At 34.4% G+C, this 18,923-nt stretch overlaps 1 protein-coding gene across 2 annotated transcripts in view; it reads right to left on the bottom strand.

Moving 5' to 3' along the window:
- The window catches only part of IFT140 (intraflagellar transport 140), a 211,361-nt gene that overhangs the window by 101,725 nt on the left and 90,713 nt on the right, over positions 1-18,923 (bottom strand). For both annotated transcript variants that reach the window (XM_074197165.1, XM_074197166.1), the window contains 3 exons: positions 12,880-13,010; positions 8,614-8,782; positions 2,210-2,341 (listed from right to left, as the gene is read on the bottom strand). In XM_074197165.1, the coding sequence (XP_074053266.1) occupies positions 2,210-2,341; positions 8,614-8,782; positions 12,880-13,010 (432 nt within the window). The remainder of the gene's footprint in view (positions 1-2,209; positions 2,342-8,613; positions 8,783-12,879; positions 13,011-18,923) is intronic.

Genomic DNA, 18,923 nt, shown 5'->3' on the forward strand with positions numbered 1-18,923 from the left:
AGGCAAGGACTGCCTTTGCTTTTGTATTTGCATCCCTACAACTCAGGACAGTGCCTGGCACATAAGATGCACTTGATAAATGCCTTTTCATTCATTCTTTCATATTTCCCTAGTTCCTTAACTCCTATCTAAAGTGAAAGGCAATAAGGCTGAACCAAACCAGAAATATTGAGCTGATAACTGGGACAGAGCCTAATATAATTTAGGAAAAAAGGCATTCTATTCTCTTTTGTTACTCCTCAAAATCATTTTGTGAGGCAAATGACTAATAATGATTTCTTTTATAAAAGGGGAACCTGAAGAATATAAGTTAAATTAATTTGTTCAAAGTCATATATCAAGTATAAAGCTAGAAATTATAAGACATTCAATTAAATTTCAATTGAGTTATACCACCTCAAATGAAGAAAAATTTTCATATTAGTTTCTACGAACATATGGTTAAAACTAGGCATGGTTGTTAAACATAAGAATTTATCAAACAGGAGACTGATGCAATTTAAAATAAAAAATTTAGAAAAAACAGAAAAATACAAACTACAAAACAAACAAACATGACAATGTATACTTACAAATGCTTTATAAATACATCCTCTGTGGAACAACAACTATGAACAGTGGAAAATGAAAAAGGAAAAGTGAGAAAAGAGGAGAGAAAAACAAGTAATGTATAAATAAGAAAAAAAAGATATGCTGTTTAGGAATGATGAAAAGTGATGAATGAAATACACGAAGAGTAACCAATATTTTTTTTACGGTTTCTAATTCAAAGAGGTGGAAAAAGGCACAAAGAAAAAAATAAAAGACATTCCAATGGATGCTATCTAATGATACCATTTCTATTTATACTATGAACAAAAAGTTTAAGAGACAAAGACTAGCATACTTTTTTATTCAGTTAATTTCACTATTTTTTTCACTTACCCAAGATATCTATAAGCACAATCTAATTTGATATTTTCTTTGCAAGTATTATTCTAAAATGTAAAGACTTCGGTCATTTTTGTTGAATGTTTTTTTTTTCATCTATTGACATGAGAAAATTAGGCTAGGCTGAATATATGTATAGGTTTTTTTTTCAGAATATATATCCTCATCTATAATGAAACATTATGACATAATTCAGTTTAAGCAAAGCAGATTGGTCTCACAAATTAAGGGATCAAATTACATCTTTCTGATGAAAACCATTTCATGCTAACCATTTAGTGACTTCTGGAAAGAACTATGATGGATAGCTGAAGAATCATTTTGGATACTTGACTCTAGTTATGGTAGAGATTTTCCCTAAATTGATTATAAAGTACCTCATCCTAACAGGCAGGCAAAGGCTTACATCAATTTTTAAAACCTTTTTTTTCTATTAAGAGAATAAAGAGGGGCAGCTAGGTGGCGCAATGGATACAGCACCAGCCCTAGAGTCAGGAGTACCTGAGTTCAACTCCATCATTTGAAAAATTAAGGAAACCAAGGATCTAGAGAGTAGAAACCTTTCCCCGAGATCAAAGAGTTTAATACCAGCAAAACTGGGGTAGAGAATAGCTGGCACTTGGAGAACCCATCAAGATTTTCATGTTGCGTTCTAAATAATATTAAATTGAAGCATCACAACAGGTCTAGAAGTAGGTATCATAGAATTGTTCCCATTTTACTGATGATAAAACTAATACATAGAACGATTAAATGATCTGTCCCAGTAAGGTTTAAGATGTAGCCTCTCTGGATGGTGAGCCTTCTCTCCACTCTACCACTCTACCTGCCCCAGACATAGAACCAATGCCTCACTCCTCCCAAATCTAAAACAGACCAACAATGTATAGCTGTCTATGACATAGACACCCCCACTATTTGTTGTACATTTTGAGTCCTAAATCATGGCACTCATTGGGGTGGCTAGGTGGTGCAGTGGATAGAGCACCAGCCCTGGAGTCAGGAGTACCTGAGTTCAAATCTGGCCTCAGACACTTAATAATTACCTAGCTGTGTGGCCTTGGGAAAGCCACTTAACCCCATTGCCTTGCAAAAAAAAAAAACTAAACTAAACTAAAATTAAAAAACTAAACTAAATCCTGGCACTCAGTCTTCAAAAAAATAGTTAAACACTTCAGAACCAATTCATATTTCAGAATAATGGAAGAATTGTTATTGATCAAGGCTTCACCAGGGAAATAAAAAATCAGAAAGCTAATCTTTTCAATGGATGACTCACTTTTTTGGTGAAGTAATAATGTGGCACTTCAATACCCAGAAGAGCCTGGTAGGCAGAAGGCCGTGGAAAACTGTCTTGAAGCAAGAGGCCATGTTCTTCAGTGCTGAAGAATGATATAATCAAAACTTCTGCCTGGAAGAGGGAGAAAAAGTATTGGTTTGGTTTAAATGAGATACTTAAAAGGCAAGAACACACACACACACACACACACACACACACACACACACACACACAAAAAGACACAAAGAGGCAGCATTAAAGTAAAGGGTCAAAATATCATTCTACATTTTTTTCTCAGAGCAAAAGGAATGATCTTTCTGAATAGAGGAAACATTAGTAAACTTGGGTCTTTTTTTCTGATTTTTTTCCCAAATGAATATCAATTCTTTTGCTTGTTTTCCTTCCATGCATACATGATCTCACTGATTTCAGACTAGTTGGTGAATTACAATCCATGACCTTCTCATTCTTTTCCTTTTCATAGATTCTGTATACACAGACATACCCCAGACACCAGAGGTCTTCTTCTATTTTTACAAAAGATATATCTATATATATATATTTATATGTATGTATATAATTATATGGTTATTATATATGTATTTTGACAGATGAGTGAATCCAGTGCAATACTTGGATTGTCTATCTGTTCTCCCTTACTCTCTAATAAGACTAACTCACTTCTTTTAGTCATACACACCCTTCAGTGTGATACTTGTCACATACCAATCATCACTGGTAATTTGCTACAATCTACTTATATTTATTATTGCCCTTTCAAACACCTGAAATTGAATTCTTCTGAGATCATGATTTCTAGCCATATAGTATTAGAGAATATTAGTGTAAAAAAAAGAAATTTTTGTCACAGTGAGATAAAAATCTCCCTTGAAATCACTGAAGAGCTTGCATAATTTTCTAAATTAAATATAACATGATATAGTTATCCTTTTTAATTCTGGGAAAAGAACAATATATTGTCACAGTACCTACCTGTTCAAGACATAGGTACTGATGATCACCTAACAGTATGTCATAATTTGAAAATATGTACTCTTCATCTAATTTATTTTTCCTGTATAGCTGGCCAAATTGTTTTTTAAGTGACTGGGGATCTCACTGAGGAGGTACTGCATTGTTACAAGTTTTGTTGCAATCAACACAACATCAGTTGCCAAGAAGTGCCGGCAGTCTGTTGTTTCCTACCATCTCTCGAATACACCCCTTCTCTCCTATGATACTTGCCACCACCCTAGAGTGGACCTTCATTTCTTCCTGCCTGGATTCTTATGCCAGATTTCTGTTGGGTCACCCTAATCTTCCTAAATTATAAGTCTGACTGGGTCATCTCCCTACCCAATAAACTCCATGCCTATCATACCTCCAGGATTAAATCTAAAATCCAGTTTGGCAGTCAAAACACCTTTATAACCCAGGGTCCTCCTTCCTAATCTTCTCACACCACTTCACAGTCTTTTTGATCCAGTGTTATTGGCTTCCAGACCACTCTTCACCTAAGACATTCCATATCCTGATTCTGGGCCCTTTTCACTCTCCATCCCAGGAAGGCTTTCCTTACTCATCTCTGTTTGCTGGCTTCCTTCAAGTCACAGATGTAGTCCTGCTTTCTCGTATTTGTTAATGCCTTCCCTCTACTGACTAGTTCATATATGGATTTACACACATATAGAGGTTTATAAGTGTATGTATGTATGTATGTATGTATTGCTTTATGTATCTATTGCTTTATGTCTATTGTTTTCGCCTGCCATCTCCTCGATTAGACCATGGTCTCCTTAGCAGTACTGATACCTGGTAAGCAGGTAAATATTTATCAACTGAATGACTTTCACGAAATTAAGTAACTGAAGTCATAAACTTCTAGAAGAAAAATCTGGAAGGAAATTACTTGTTGCCATCTCTTTTTCAAGGATACCCTTGATGTGTATATAGTTCTTTCATATCAAAATATTGTAGTGATCAAGGAGGTAGACATAGATAGAGGGTTACTTGCTGATGTCTTCAGTCACTTGAAAAAATAATAAATGGGGGACAGGGGGAAGGAGAAGGGGCAGAGAGAATCTGGAACTCAAAAAATTTTTAAATGAATGTTAAAATTTTTTATATGCAATTGGGAAAAATTTATTTTAAAAAATTAAAGTATATGCTTCTGGAGTAGATTTTCCCCCATATGCAGTATAAGAAGTCCACCTATTCTTTTAATTTATATAGAATGCTGACTGGTAGCTTTATTTCCTACTACCCAATTCTGGGTCATAGATCCAGGACTGAATATGGAAGGGACCTATACTCAGGGGTAGTATTACAGAGGAGGAGCCATTGCAGGCCTTAAACTGTATACTGAGTTTCAAGGAGCAAACCACAGTTATATGCTCTGACTACGGGAGTTGAATGGAATCTTAGTTCTATTTCCTATCCTAGACTTCAGAGGAAGCTTCAGAGAAATAAACAGGCAGGAATCCCAGAACAATTCTTTCATTCTGAACCAACACAGTTTTCCAGCTGACTGTTGATAGCTGAGTATAGGATCAAGCATACAGGTATATTGTTCCAACCAAAACCCAAGTGAGGAATTTGCAGAGCCCAGACCAAAAGGGCAAGAATAAGACTTTGCCCTGAATTAGACTATTTTGAATGTCTTCTACCTGATTAGGCCCTGAGCTTCTGGAATAACACAACATTCAATGCTTTATGAAAGCAGCAGAGATTCTGGAATAACACAACATTAAATGCTTTGTGAAAGCAATATACAAGCTAAGCCCCAATACTCCCTCTAAATGAGTTGTAGAGTATGACCCTAAGATAAAGCCTAGTCAGGAAATGGGATGGGAAAAAAGTAAATAAAAAAAAAAAAGAATACTACCATGAAGAACTATTACAATGACAGGGATGGTAAAGATGTAAACCCAGAAAATAATGACTTCAAAATATCCACATATAAAGACTGCAAGAAAAACTCAACTTTGGAACAATTCAATTAGACTTCCTGGGAGAGATGAAGTAAGAGTTTTAAAAAGGGTTTACAATATTTTTATAAATAAAAGTTTGTAAAAAAACTGGAAAAGAAGTGAAAGCAATGGAAGTAAGAACTGGAGAAGGATTTAATACCTTGACACAAGACACAAAACCTTGCCTAAAAAAAACTTCCTGAAAATTGGAAGGGCCCAAAGAAGAGATAAAAATTCCAAGACTACAAGAAATATTAAAACAAAATCAAAAGACTGAAAAAAATGGAAGAAAATATAAAGTATCTCACAGCAAAAACAACTGACCTAGAAAAGAGAATGAAGAAAGATCATTTAAGAATCACTGGGCTACCTGAAAGCCAAGTACAAATGAAAAACCTAAACATCATATTTCAAAAAACTCTTTAGGGAAAATTGCTCATATCTCTTAGAACTAGAAGGCAAAGAAGTAGAAAGGATTCAATGTCTTTCTGAAAGAAATTTCCAAATAAAAACTGCTAGGGACATTATAGCCCAAATCTAGAAATTCAAGGTCAAAATAAAAATGCTGCATAAGAGAAAGAAAGAATGAATTTAAGAGCTGAGAAGCTACAGTCAGGAATGCAGCAGATTTAGCAGCCACTACTATAAAGGAATAGAGAGCTAAGAATATGATATTCCAGAAGCCAAAGGATTTGGGTTTACAACCAAAAATAACTTACCCAGCAAACTGAGTATAATCCTACAGGGGAGAAAAAAAATTGCCCTTTAATTAAACAGAGTATACCCAGGTATTTCTGATGAAAAGAACAGAACTAAATAGAAACTTTGAAGTGCAAAACCAAAACTTAAGAGATATATGGAAGATGATACATGTGCCCCCTCAGAATGCCATCAAAGATAAAAGAGAAAATCTAAATAGACAGAGGATGGAAAAGTGGTTTAAAAAAATGGAAGGAAAGAGGAATAAAAAAAAGAGAAGATGGAATTGGGGTTAAAGTATTTCACATAATTGAGATTCACAAGTACATCTATAGAAACATGAAAATAGATGAACAGTTAACGCTTGACCTTTACTCTCATCTGAATTGGTCTAAAGGAGAGAACACACACACACACACACACACACACACACACACACACACACACACACACACATACACAGAGTTGAGTATGGAAATATATTTTATTCCACAGGAGTGTCAACTTAATACTCATGTCAAATAGGGATACAGAAGGGGAAGATGGGAGAATAAGAGGAAGGGTAAATCAAATAAGGCAATAGTCCTAAGCAAAACAAACTCTAAACTAAGGATGTGCAAAAATATTTATGGCGTCTTCTTTTGTGATGATAAACCTAAGCAAGTTCCCATCAATAAGGGAATGACTGAATAAGTTATGATGAATAAATGTGATAGAATACTATGGTACTATAAGATATGATGACATGGATGATTTTAGAGAAAGCTGGGAAGATATTCATGAACTGAGGTAAAGTGAAGTTAACGCTTGACTAGAACAATTTGTATAATGACAACAATATTGTAAAATCAAACTTTTAAAATACTTAAATAGAACTCTGATCATCACAATGATCAATAATGATTCCAGAGGACTCAGGAGGAAACATACTAGCCACCTCCTGATAGAGATGATTGACTTAGAGTGCAGATTAAGACATGTTTTTTGGACATGGACATTATATACAGGCATTCTGGTTTTTTTTTTTCCTTTCTTGATTCAGGGTGGGATGTAAAATAGCACTGATTAAAAATTAAGTTAAAAAATAAAATGAAATGTTAGTTAGATTAGTTGACTTCCAGGGATCCTTCTAACTATATAAAAATAAAAAATTCTACAAGATTTGTAGACCCTAATATCTAGTACAAAATTACCTCTCTAACAGCTAACAAATCCTGAAATTGTAAGAAGTCATTCAGGTGAGAAATTGTGAATAAAAGAAAATTGAAAAGAGACATTATTTTTGGAAAAGAATGGGATTGCAAACATCAATCAAATCACTAAAACATAAAAAAGAACCCTTTCCACTGTCTGCCATATAGGAAAACAATATGTCAATAAGATATTTGAGATTACATTATGTAAGAACTTCACTATTGAGTCTGGAAGATACATCCAACATAATAATCTATTGCCAATCTTTGAAACTTGAACCTTCTAAATACAAATAAATATTTTGTGGAAGGGCAAAATTTGCCTTCTGTGAATTGACCCAATATACTTACAAGGAGTTAAGATTCTCTATATTGTGTGATCTTCGAAAACTTTGAAACGTGTAAGTACCCAAATATTTTTATTTCATTTGAAATTCTAATTTATATTACCAAATTCTCTGCCTTCTTAAAATGTATTACAGTGGATATAAATTAGCCTTTTCTTGGTTATTTGGGATTTTTATAATAATTATATACTACATGTATTACAATAATGTTCCCAGAGGCTTACTGTGGGGATATGCACCCTTTAACTAAATGTCTAATTTAGTCCTTCCATTTCGTTGTCAGATTGTTGGTTGTCACCTCTCATTGATATTGGTGTGTCTTCCACTAACAGATCTGCCTTCTCCTTCCTAACTTTTCTAATCTATTAAGGACTGGGAAATAACATATACAAGTTTTTTAGAATTATGTATAAATAAGGGTAAGAACTTAATTCAAGAGGCTTTGAAAGAGGCTCTGAGTGTCTCACTACAGGAATAAACTGCATGAGTTTTGCTGAATATTTTTTTTTTTCAGTTTACCTCTCAGTTCCATTTTGCTCCAGAATAGATGATGGAAGAGGCTAGATCTTACTGGTCTTCACTTCTTATAGTAATGAGTCATATTACACCTATAGTATAAACTAGTAATTCCATTTATTTTCCTCAAATTTGCCTCTTTCAAGCTTCAGATCAATAAAGTAACTACTCCTAATTTTCATGTCTTTATGGCAATGTCACAAATTGGCTAATGTTAGTTGTACCCCATTTTCTTCCATTTCTGAAGCTGTTGGCAGGATCAAATCAATCAGGAGGAAAACAGGACCAAGAAAAATGATGGTCAAATGGTTGTTCACCTCTCTAAACCCCTTATCAATGCTTTGTTGATCTTTCAATTTGATCTTTACAACCAACAACTTCCAATCTTTACTCTTTTTCTCATGGTGAATTCAGAATGCTACAAATAAAATAATCTTTATCACTCAATCACTTCAATGTATAAAAGTTACTTTTTTAGTATCATCATTTTAATATTGTGTAAATATGTAAATTGTCCTGATTCTGCTCATTTCACTCAGTTATCAGTTCATACAATTTCTCTGAAACCATTCCTTTTATTAGCACTCTCTGGACTGCCTACTTTCATACTCACAAATCACATTCTCAAATGACACTAGTTCCTTGCAAGACTAAGTCAATAAGACACACAAGAGGAGTACCATGCTGCTAGAATTTTCCATGGGTGGTTGTTTCTTTTCAGCAGATTGTTGATGGGGAGTAATAGCTTCCTGGACTGCTTCACATACAAAAAGTCTTGGCTCACTCTGATCCCAGAAGTGACTGATTGGAACATGATCAAGTAATCTCAGATCCCCCAAAATAGGATTTCTAGATGGAAAAAAAGAAGAAATATCTGAAATACTATTACATTACTTCATGAACTTCAACAAGGCCCAAACTATATAGTAATATAATATAAACTCTTACCAACTTACATACTTAGACTCTATGTTTTACAATGGTTATTATTATTTTTGGCAAAAATTAATAAAATTATGAAAATTGGTGTTTGTTAAATTAAGAATAAAAAATTTAAAAGAGCACATTAGATGTTTATCTGGAATGATATAATAATAGTAGGCATTTATAAAACACCTTACACTAGCACTTTATATACATTATTGTAGTTATACTTTTGTATAGTAATTAATTATACAGTTTAAATTTAGATTATAACCATCACTGTAATAGATTTATTTCTATATCCTTTTAGATGTTTATGAGAACACTAGAATAAAGAGGTAAGCACTTATTAGATAGTGATTGAGCAAATAATGGCATATGAATGCAATGAAATGCTATATAAGAATGACTAAAGAAATAGTTTCAGAGAAATTGTGTGAACTGTGGCCGAGTAAAGTTAGCAGGGTCAGGACAATTTATATATTAACAAATATTTAAATGATGATAAAAAAATAAATTTTAAAAAATTATAAAACTCAAAATGAAATCTTTAAAAAAAAAATAAAGAAAATACAAAAGAAAAAAATTATCTAAAAAAAAGTAAATTTTAAACACTGAAGATATCTGATCACTGCAATGCCCAACCCTGATTCTAGAATCCTGATGATGAGGCATGTCTTTTAACAGAGGGGTGACTAAAATGCAGAATGAGACATAACTTTTTGGACATTAATTATATGGAAATTTGTTTTTCTTGATTATATCTATTTTCTACAAAGGTTTTATTTTTCTTTTTTTTCAATAGGATGAGGCAGGTAGAGCTAGAAGGGAAAGCAGAATAAGGATAGGGCTGCCAAAAAAAAAAAGGAAAGTTTATTGAAGAACTTCTTTAAAATGCACAGCAGAGACAGAGTGTCAAAAGGAATCACAGATAAGTAGGACAGCTTTTGAAAGATACATATTAAATCTATGTTCTTTGGAATAAAATAAAGCTCTAACTACTGATGATTTACAGTTTTATGTACATTGTTTTCTATTCTGCTGGGTATAAAGAAATCCTCATTTTTGAGGAAACAAAACTTTTTAAAAAATAACAGATGTTTCTCTGAAATGATGTAATAATAATAATAGTGGGCATTTATATAGCACTTTCAAGCTTCCTAACATATTATGAACATGATTACATTTGATATTAGATGTACCTTGAAAGAAAAGTTAATGGTATTAATATACCAGTCTTACAGATGGGAAATTGAGGCTGAAAGAATTTAAGAGACTTTCCAAGAGTCAATTTTTTTCTAAGGCTATCTAAGAGTCAAATAAGTGTAAAAGCTGGGATTTGAAATGAGGTAAACTCTCCTTGAATCCAAGACCAATGCTTTATTAAGTCACATTGTCTCTAAGAGTAATCTTGCTTTGAGGCTAAGGATCAGAGAATTTTCCTTTCCCATGATCTCTTAGTACAACATTCAGTTGTACAGTGAACTCTGCTGGGCAATATCTGAAGCTACAGCTCAGGAAGGTTCAAGTTTCAAAGATCGGCAAATTTGAGGAAAATAAATGGAATACTAGTTTATACAATAGGTGTAATATGACTTATCACTACAAGAAATAATATAAGGAGCAGCTTATGAAGTGAAGACCAGTAAGACGTTTGTCCTTCGCTTTCGAAGACCATGACATCAGGGAGGTGAAGCCATGACATGCACGTGAATTGAATCTGAATGAGGAAGTGCTGTGCTAAGTAACCAGCCTCACTTTCTCCTCCAGCGCCATCTGGGTCCAGTGGTCAGATATGAACCAGGACAACTGGAGGTGGCGCTAGGTGTGGGGCAGTCAAGGCTAAGTGACTTGCCCAAGGTCACACAGCTAGTTAGTGCTGTCTCTGAGGATAGATTTGAACTACCATCTTCCTGACTTTAATGCCAGTGCTCTATCCACTAAACCACCCTGTCCCACCTTGATTGCGACTGTTCCTACCCCCCCCCAAATGGTGTGGATAAAAAAATAGTTTATGATCACATTTTTTGTCAGGGAGCAGTCTGGAAATGACATTGTGGAAAGCTTAGCTTCTAAAAAAGAAATATGAAAAAACACTTTCCCATCCCCCTGTGGTTATGCAAGGTGGTGGGAGAGTGTAGAGGGGGAAGAGCCACTGGTGTAGAATATTGTATATGGTGTCAGAATTTTTTTTGATGTATTACTAGAGTAATTCCGGATTGCTGAGTTTTTTCCTCTCTCTTCTTCCTCCTCCCAATTAAAAAATTCTATTATAAATTATGGTTTCCTTGTACATGGGGTATAGGAGAAAATTTAGGTGAGGTAAAAAAGGTATCAATATATATTTATATAGAAAAAAAGAAAATGACATTGTGGGAAGATAAGGAAGCAGATAATGACAATGAAAGAGGTGACAAAAAGCAGTGCTAAAAAGAATAAAATATTTGTACTTAAATTGAAAAGAAATTTTTGAAATTTTGAAATGATTATATACAATCATTTTAATATATACCTATATGTTTTCTTCTTTTCAAAGAGAGCTAGACCTAAATAAGATATTTAGCCCCTAAGATACTAAGATGCTAAGAAAAAAGCACTGAATTAGGAGATGACAGTCTGATACCAGCTTCCCTTTGAACTAGCCACGAAATGTCAGATAAACTATTTAGCCCATCTGGGTTTTGGTGTCTTTATTTAGATTCCTTAGGGAAATTTTAGTGAATGTTATGAAAAGGAGAGTTTATGTCAATCCTTAACTAGCATGGTTTCAGCAATGTCAGTCATAGCCACTATACTGCATTCCTCTTTTTCTTTCTTCTTTTTATTTTTTTGGAGAGTATTATCAGAAGAATGCAGATTAAGAAACCAAGTTTCAGAGAAGCTAAATTATTTGCCTATAAAAACCAGATACTCAGTGTCAGAGGTAAACTCAAACCCAATTTTACATGACTCTCTATTATGTCACACCATCTCTCTAGGGAAAGAAGCCTGAAATTGCTGCTGGGAAGAATCTGTACACGACTGTGCCCCTGAACTATAATAGATAAGAGCCAAATAGAGCATTGCCTAGTATATGATACTTGCCCTAATAGAACAAAATATTCCAGATGAGGGGAATGAAAGCGAGGTGAATGGATTTTAGCAAGGAATTTTGAAAAAGTTTCTCATGCTGTCCTTGCTAAGAACAAGATCCCCATTTCACAGTCAAGGAAACTGAGGCCAACAAAGATTAAGTGACTTTTTCAGGGTCATATATCTGGTAAGTGTCCAAAGCTGAATTTGAACTCAGGTCTTCCTGGTTCCAGATCCAGAGTGCTATCCACTGTGCCATCTTGTTGCATTATCTGTAATCACAGGCTAGATTATAAGAAGTAGGCAGTCCAGAACAAGAAGAGGTGAGAGTTTTGCTTGTACTCAGCTCTAACCAGGTCTCATCTGGAATATTATGTTCTATTAAGTCTAGTATCAATAACTAGGCAATGTTCTATTTGGCCCTTATCTATACCCACAGATTCTTCTCAGCAGCCGTTTCAGGCTTCTTTCTCTAGAGATGGTGTAGCACAACAGAGAGGGTTATAGTCATACAAAACTAGATTTGAATTTACCTCTGACACTGAGTATCTGGTTTTTATAGGCAAATAATTTAGCCTCTCTGTAACTCGGTTTCTTAATCTATAAATAGAAATAGTATATACAGTACCTAACTCACATGATTATTGTGAAGTTCAAATTATACACACACACACACACACACACACACACACATATATAATATTTTATGGTACAAACATATTTCTGTATGTATATAATACTGTAAAGAACCATATAAATATCAATTAGTATTACTTTTATTATTACACCTTCTGGTGGGAGTCTAGATGACACATGACTAATGCTTGTCTCTATAGGGAAATGCAAAAAAAAGTTCTTAAACAATAAATACTGTCTAGAAGTTGGGAAATGGTAGATAATAATATCCTAAAAATTAAATAGTTCAATATACCTGAACCAAGATTTCTTACTTTTTATTTTCTTCTCCTATATAGGAGAATGATTCTTTTCTATCAGTTTGTCCAGTCTTGAAGTCGAAGACTGTGACTGTGTCCATTTCAACATCATAGAAGCATATTCTGGAATCAAGACTGTTGTCAGGCTATTGGAGAAAAAAATGAAAAACAAGATAGTTCATTTGTACGCGTTCTATTACCTTAGCACATTTGTTCTAGGTCTTTGTGCTGCAGATTAGAAGGAAAGCAATTCTGAGGGTAGAAGAAGCACTTTTTACACTAACAACTCAAGACATTCAGGGAGGTACATCTGATGCCTTTCACCTTTTTTTTAGGGTTTTTTTTTTGCAAGGCAATGGGGTTAAGTGGCTTGCCCAAGGCCACACAGCTAGGTAATTATAAAGTGTCTGAGGCCCTATTTGAACTCAGGTACTCCTGACTCCAGGCCCAGTGCTCTATCTACTGTGCCACCTAGCTGCCCCTGCTTATTTTTCATAACTTACCTTAGTTTACAATGAATAAGAAAACATTCAAAAGATTTTCTGAATATCAAACCAGTTCATTAAACTATTATCATAACTTCTCCCAATTGAAGTTGCTGGAATCAAAGGGACATAGAAAAAAAAATGTGGATTTTGATTCAGAATTGCCAGAGACATTTTTTTACCCTAGGACTTAAGAGCTGACATTGAAGCTTCTTCTCTCTCCCCCCCTCTTTTACCTATGTCCCCTCTCTCTGGCATTCTTCCACTTTTTCACTGTCTTCTAAGTTTTGTCCCTGTCACTGAGTTAACTTTTTACAGTTCTTTTTAACTCATAAAACTATTTTATTACATTCTTGCTCCTCATATTTGTGTGTATGTGTGTACCTCTGCATTTGTGCATGTGAAAATGTAGGACTTTAAACTAAAAGAATAAAAATTTTTAAAAAAGGAATCAGATTGATTTGGACAAGTTCTTTCCTCCCTTTTATGACATTTTTTCCTTCCATACCTAAATGGCATCTAAATGGAGTTGTATATAAAATAGAAGTCTCAGATACAGCTGTGAAAACGAAATACAATCAAAATACAATCAGATAAAGTTACCTTGGGTTATGCCCCTTCATCCCCAAGAAAAGCAATACTAGAGTGAAAACCAAACATGAATAGACATTGTAAATGCTATTTTCTGATACTAGCAGACCTAGTCTTATTCCAAGGCCCCCTTGTGGCAGAGCAGGCTTCAAGTCAACAAAGGCCAAGCTTTCACAGGTTGCCCCTTGCTAGAAAGGCTTGGCAGAAGTTCCAGCTGCACCAATCTATCTAAGTTAGATTGGAAACCCTTTAGTGATGAATTATTTATATGTAACAAACAAAGAAAGAAAGAACACAAAATGGCCTTTAGATCCACATGACATGGGTTAAGCACTAAGAATCACATCATTTTAGATGTTGGATGTTCAACCATTTTTTGGATCCAGAGACCTTATGGACTTCTCAGAATAATGTTCTTATATGTATTAAATATGCAGGATTCCCAAGAAACTAATTGTATTGAAATAGTTATCAAAGTATTTAGAAGTTCACAGACCCCAGATTAAGAAACCCTATTTTAGACTATCAAAAGCATTTAGCTATTTGGTAAATGTGATATGTGATATCAATATCAATATTGATATCAATATAAGCATATCACATTTACCAACATGCTTATAAAATGACAGATGAGTTGACATACTACTGGAGGAATTAATATGTAAGAATCTGGGCATTCTCACTAAAAAGGAAACTAGAAGACAAAAAGAAGATGCAGCCAAATGGACAAATGGTTTACAGACTCTCCTAGGAAAGGTGGCAGAATTGGCTTTACTGTGTACACTGAGGCAATCAGAAGAATCATTTGATGGGGTATTTGGTCAATTTATATATTGTTAGGGACTGTTGTGTGTGAAACTGCTGTGAACCTTCATCACCTAGTAACCTTGAGCACCAGATTATTTTACTAAGTGCCACGGGAGTGGGAGTGGGTTAGAGACTGGGAAGCACTTGTATTTTGATAAATAAATGGAGATCTTGGAGACCTAGGTGTACAAAGGGAGAATTTGTCTTCCTTGTCTCCCACCCCTCCAATGCTCGCCTGGGGAAAGGTTAAGGGAGTCCAGACAGGCAATCAATAATATATTACAGTACTCATGATAAATACATGCAAAAATATTAACATAAAAATAATTGCAACATATGCTCCAAAATTTGTTGCAGGGTCAGCAGAGAAAATCTAATAAAAAGTTAATAAAAGTCTTCAAATTAAATCAATATATATTCTGAGATCCAGAGACATACTGGTAGGCACATGGAAGAGTGGTTTAAAAAATGTTGTAAAATATGGTTCAATGGTTACCAAAAAAAAAAAAAAAGGAAAAGGCCAAAGAATTTAAAGATTGTACAAAAGCCTTAGGCTTATACAAGTTTAAAACTCTATTTATATAAATGGCAAAAACCAAATAATAAAACTTAAATGTAAAAGAATGAAATGGGAGAAGACACATCAATGTGGGAATTATGTATTACCTATTTATGGTAATGCCTACTCACTAGAGCAAAGAGCAAAATGAATGCCAAATCATATGGGAAAAAAAGCCATGGATTCTAGTTAAAATAATTCCAACCTAATACAGTTCAAAAAAAATTTTATTGTTACCATTTGTTTCAAAGCCTAGACACTTCCTGATATACACTTCCCCATAACAAAAAATATTTGTTAAGAAAATCCCTAAAACATAGTTACTGCATTTGAGCATGTAGCAACATTCCATATCTGCAGTCTCCAACTCTTCAAGTACAATTAAAGGGAGTCATGATTCATTATTTCCTCAATTACTTAATAAGCATGCATTGAGGGAGACACCATGGTGTAGTGAACAGAGAGCTGGTCTCAATCAAGAAGAATTATATTCAAATCCATTACTGGTTGTTGCTTAATCTAATCTGACTAATCACTGACAAGTTTCTGGTACCTATACCAACTTCTTTCTATGAATGTCAATTTAAGAAGGAGATAGTGGGGTTTGTTGTTTTATGTCCTGAGTTATGAAACCCAAACTTTCCTCCTTCACTTTACCATCACCATTCACCCTTTTGTTTAAAGGTTTTTTTTGCAAGGCAAATAGGGTTAAATGGCTTGCCCAAGGCCACACAGCTAGGTAATTATTAAGTGTCTGAGACCGGATTTGAACCCAGGTACTCCTGACTCCAGGGCTGGTGCTTTATCCACTGTGCCATCTAGCTGCCTTAACCATTCACCTTTTCTATGGCCAATATAACCTCTTTTGAATCTGTGTTTCCTTACTACTCAGTTGCTGACCACTATTAGAAGTCCATAGATCTCTTCTTATGGAGTAGGACTGGGTTATGTTAGTAAATGTTAAACAATTTGCTCTCTAATGGGGGGGGGGAGAAGCATGCAAGCAGACTTTTAAGCTTAATATGCATTATTACCATTTTCCCCATAATTTTCTTAAGATAATAAATAACAACAGCAAAAAATTAAATTATGATTTGTAGCATTTGTCAATTTCCAAAGTGTACATGATCACAATGAAGATTTAATTATTGGCTATGGAGCTTATCCCATTAGCAGTCTGGGTCCTTTCTTAGAGAAAGGACCTGGTATGGAATTCTTGTCACTCTATTCCATTGAAACATGCTTCAGAGGTACTACATCATTTCCCATTCTATAAAGAGACATTTCCCCTGCCCATTTCCCCTGACCTTTGTCCCTTTTTTCCATGCTCACCAGAAACTCCCTATGTTCAATGAGAGATTGAGGGAATTCTATCCCCATTTTCTCTTTCTACTCAAGTCAAGTGGAAGAATCTCTCTAGCTTTTCTTTATGTCTTGCCTCCTCATATTCCATTTGAATTACTTCTTTGTTAACCCTTCCATTAAAAAAAAGATTCACTTTAGGAGAATTTAGATTTTAGTCTAAAGAATATGAATTCATCTCTTCCTTCTCTTCTTCCACTAATTCTTGTCAGCCTCTTAGGTGCTTTTGTCCTTTGGTGATTACTCCTTTTCTCTCTTTAACAATCTCATCTTTCTCTGGAAGGATAAGAACTGTCAACAATATACTTCCTGTGTTTGGGTTTACTGGTTAAGTCAAATGCTCTGCTTATCTTTTTTTACATTTTGGATTAATAACTCAAATGCCTCTCCTTTGTTAAAGATAATATTTTATTACTAGGATTCAGGTTTGCATGATCTTATTTTGGGTGTGGATTGATTTGATTTCAGAATAGAGAATTTCATTCTTTCATTTGACATCATATAAATGAGGAATAGAATTTAGGATATTTGTACTGCCTTTCCTTCATAGCTAAGGACTTGGTTGCTTATTAATAATAATAGGTAGCATTTATATAGTACTTTAAGATTGGCAAAGCTCTTTATATACGTTACCTCATTTGATCTTCACAACTAAACCCTGTCTGGTAGGATTATTATTATTATACCTATTATAAAGATGAGAAAATTGAGGCCGTTAGTGGTTACTTGCTCTAGATCACTCAATGTCTGAGAAAGGACATGAACTAAGATGGTCTTGCTTCCAAGTTTAGCACTACATCCACTGCACTACTTGACTCTAAAATTGTTTTTCGGCACTGAAATGTCTCAGGGGGATCTCTTTGCCAATGGATGGGAATTCTGTCCATTAGAACTTTGCTTTCAGTTTTTTATATACTTCTAGCCAATTTTCTTACATTATTTTCCTCAATGTGATACTTACAATATTAAATTTTCATTATTTTTGAGAGATGGAAGATGCTTAAACTTTCCTTGTACATGGTATCTTCAAGGTCAGTTGGTTAGTCTGATTCTCTATTCTTCCAAAGTTGATGTCTTTTGCTTTTATTTTGCCAAATTTTCTTCCCCTTCCACATTTCTGAGCTTCAAATCTACTGTATTCTTTTCTAGGACCCTTACTATTTTTTTGGCAAGACAAAGGGGTTAAGTGACTTGCCCAAAGTCACACAGCTAAGTAAATATTAAGTGTCTGAGGCTGGATTTGAACTCAGGCCCTTCTGACTACAGGGTGAGTGCTCTATCCACTGTGCCACTCAGCTGCCCCTTGTCTACTGATTTTTGACCAATCTGTACCTTTTTAAAAAAATTCTCTTTTAATCTATCCTGGAATTTACTATTATAGAATATGTTTTCTTGTTTATTTTTTCCCCAGGGATTTTTATTCCTTTTTCTTCAAAATATAATTTTTATTCACTATGTTGTGATTTTTCTAAAATGTTTGCTTATTTTCCTCTCAACCTTCTTAAGTAGGGGCTAAAGTGTAAAGGTTTATGTGGATTCCTGTTACTGAGAGAAGAATATATCTCCGTTTATAGCTTTTCCTCCATACAGAAGCTCCTTTCCATTTATTCATTCTTTCCTGCCATGTTCCCTTTCTGTTCTGTTATAGGATAGCTACTTTATACAGGGTTTTATATTAAGTTCCTGATACAAACAAATAGGAACTACTTCAACAAAAACTTGAAATGTAGAAACCTTAGATTGCTGGTAATTGCACATGTAACCTGGGAGTATTTAGGATAAATGGGAATGTCATGTAGTTTGATACTGTTCTATCTGAAGACATTAACAATATGTGGAGTTGTTTCCATACTCTTCTTGCAACATCTTTAATTACTATAGATTTTGTTCTATTTCTCGATGTATTTCCTTCATGGGGTGAGAACATATGCTAAAAACAACTAGATGGACATGTTTTTAATTACTTGGCTTTCAACTCAAACTATGTAAACAAACAAACTAAAAACAAGAAGTGAAAGGAAGAATAGACACTGACACAGATTAATAATAATAATAATAATAATAATATCTTTATTTTTATAAGGCAAATGGGGTCAAGTGGCTTGCCCAAGGCCACACAGATAGGTAATTATTAAGTGTCTGAGGCCGGATTTGAACCCAGGTACTCCTGACTCTAGGGCCAGTGCTCTATCCACTGAACCACCTAGCCACTCCATATAATAATAATTTCTTTTTTTTTAGGGTTTTTTTTGCAA

Source organism: Macrotis lagotis, chromosome 8, assembly GCF_037893015.1.
Source record: "Macrotis lagotis isolate mMagLag1 chromosome 8, bilby.v1.9.chrom.fasta, whole genome shotgun sequence".
NCBI classification, from domain to species: Eukaryota; Metazoa; Chordata; class Mammalia; order Peramelemorphia; family Peramelidae; genus Macrotis; species Macrotis lagotis.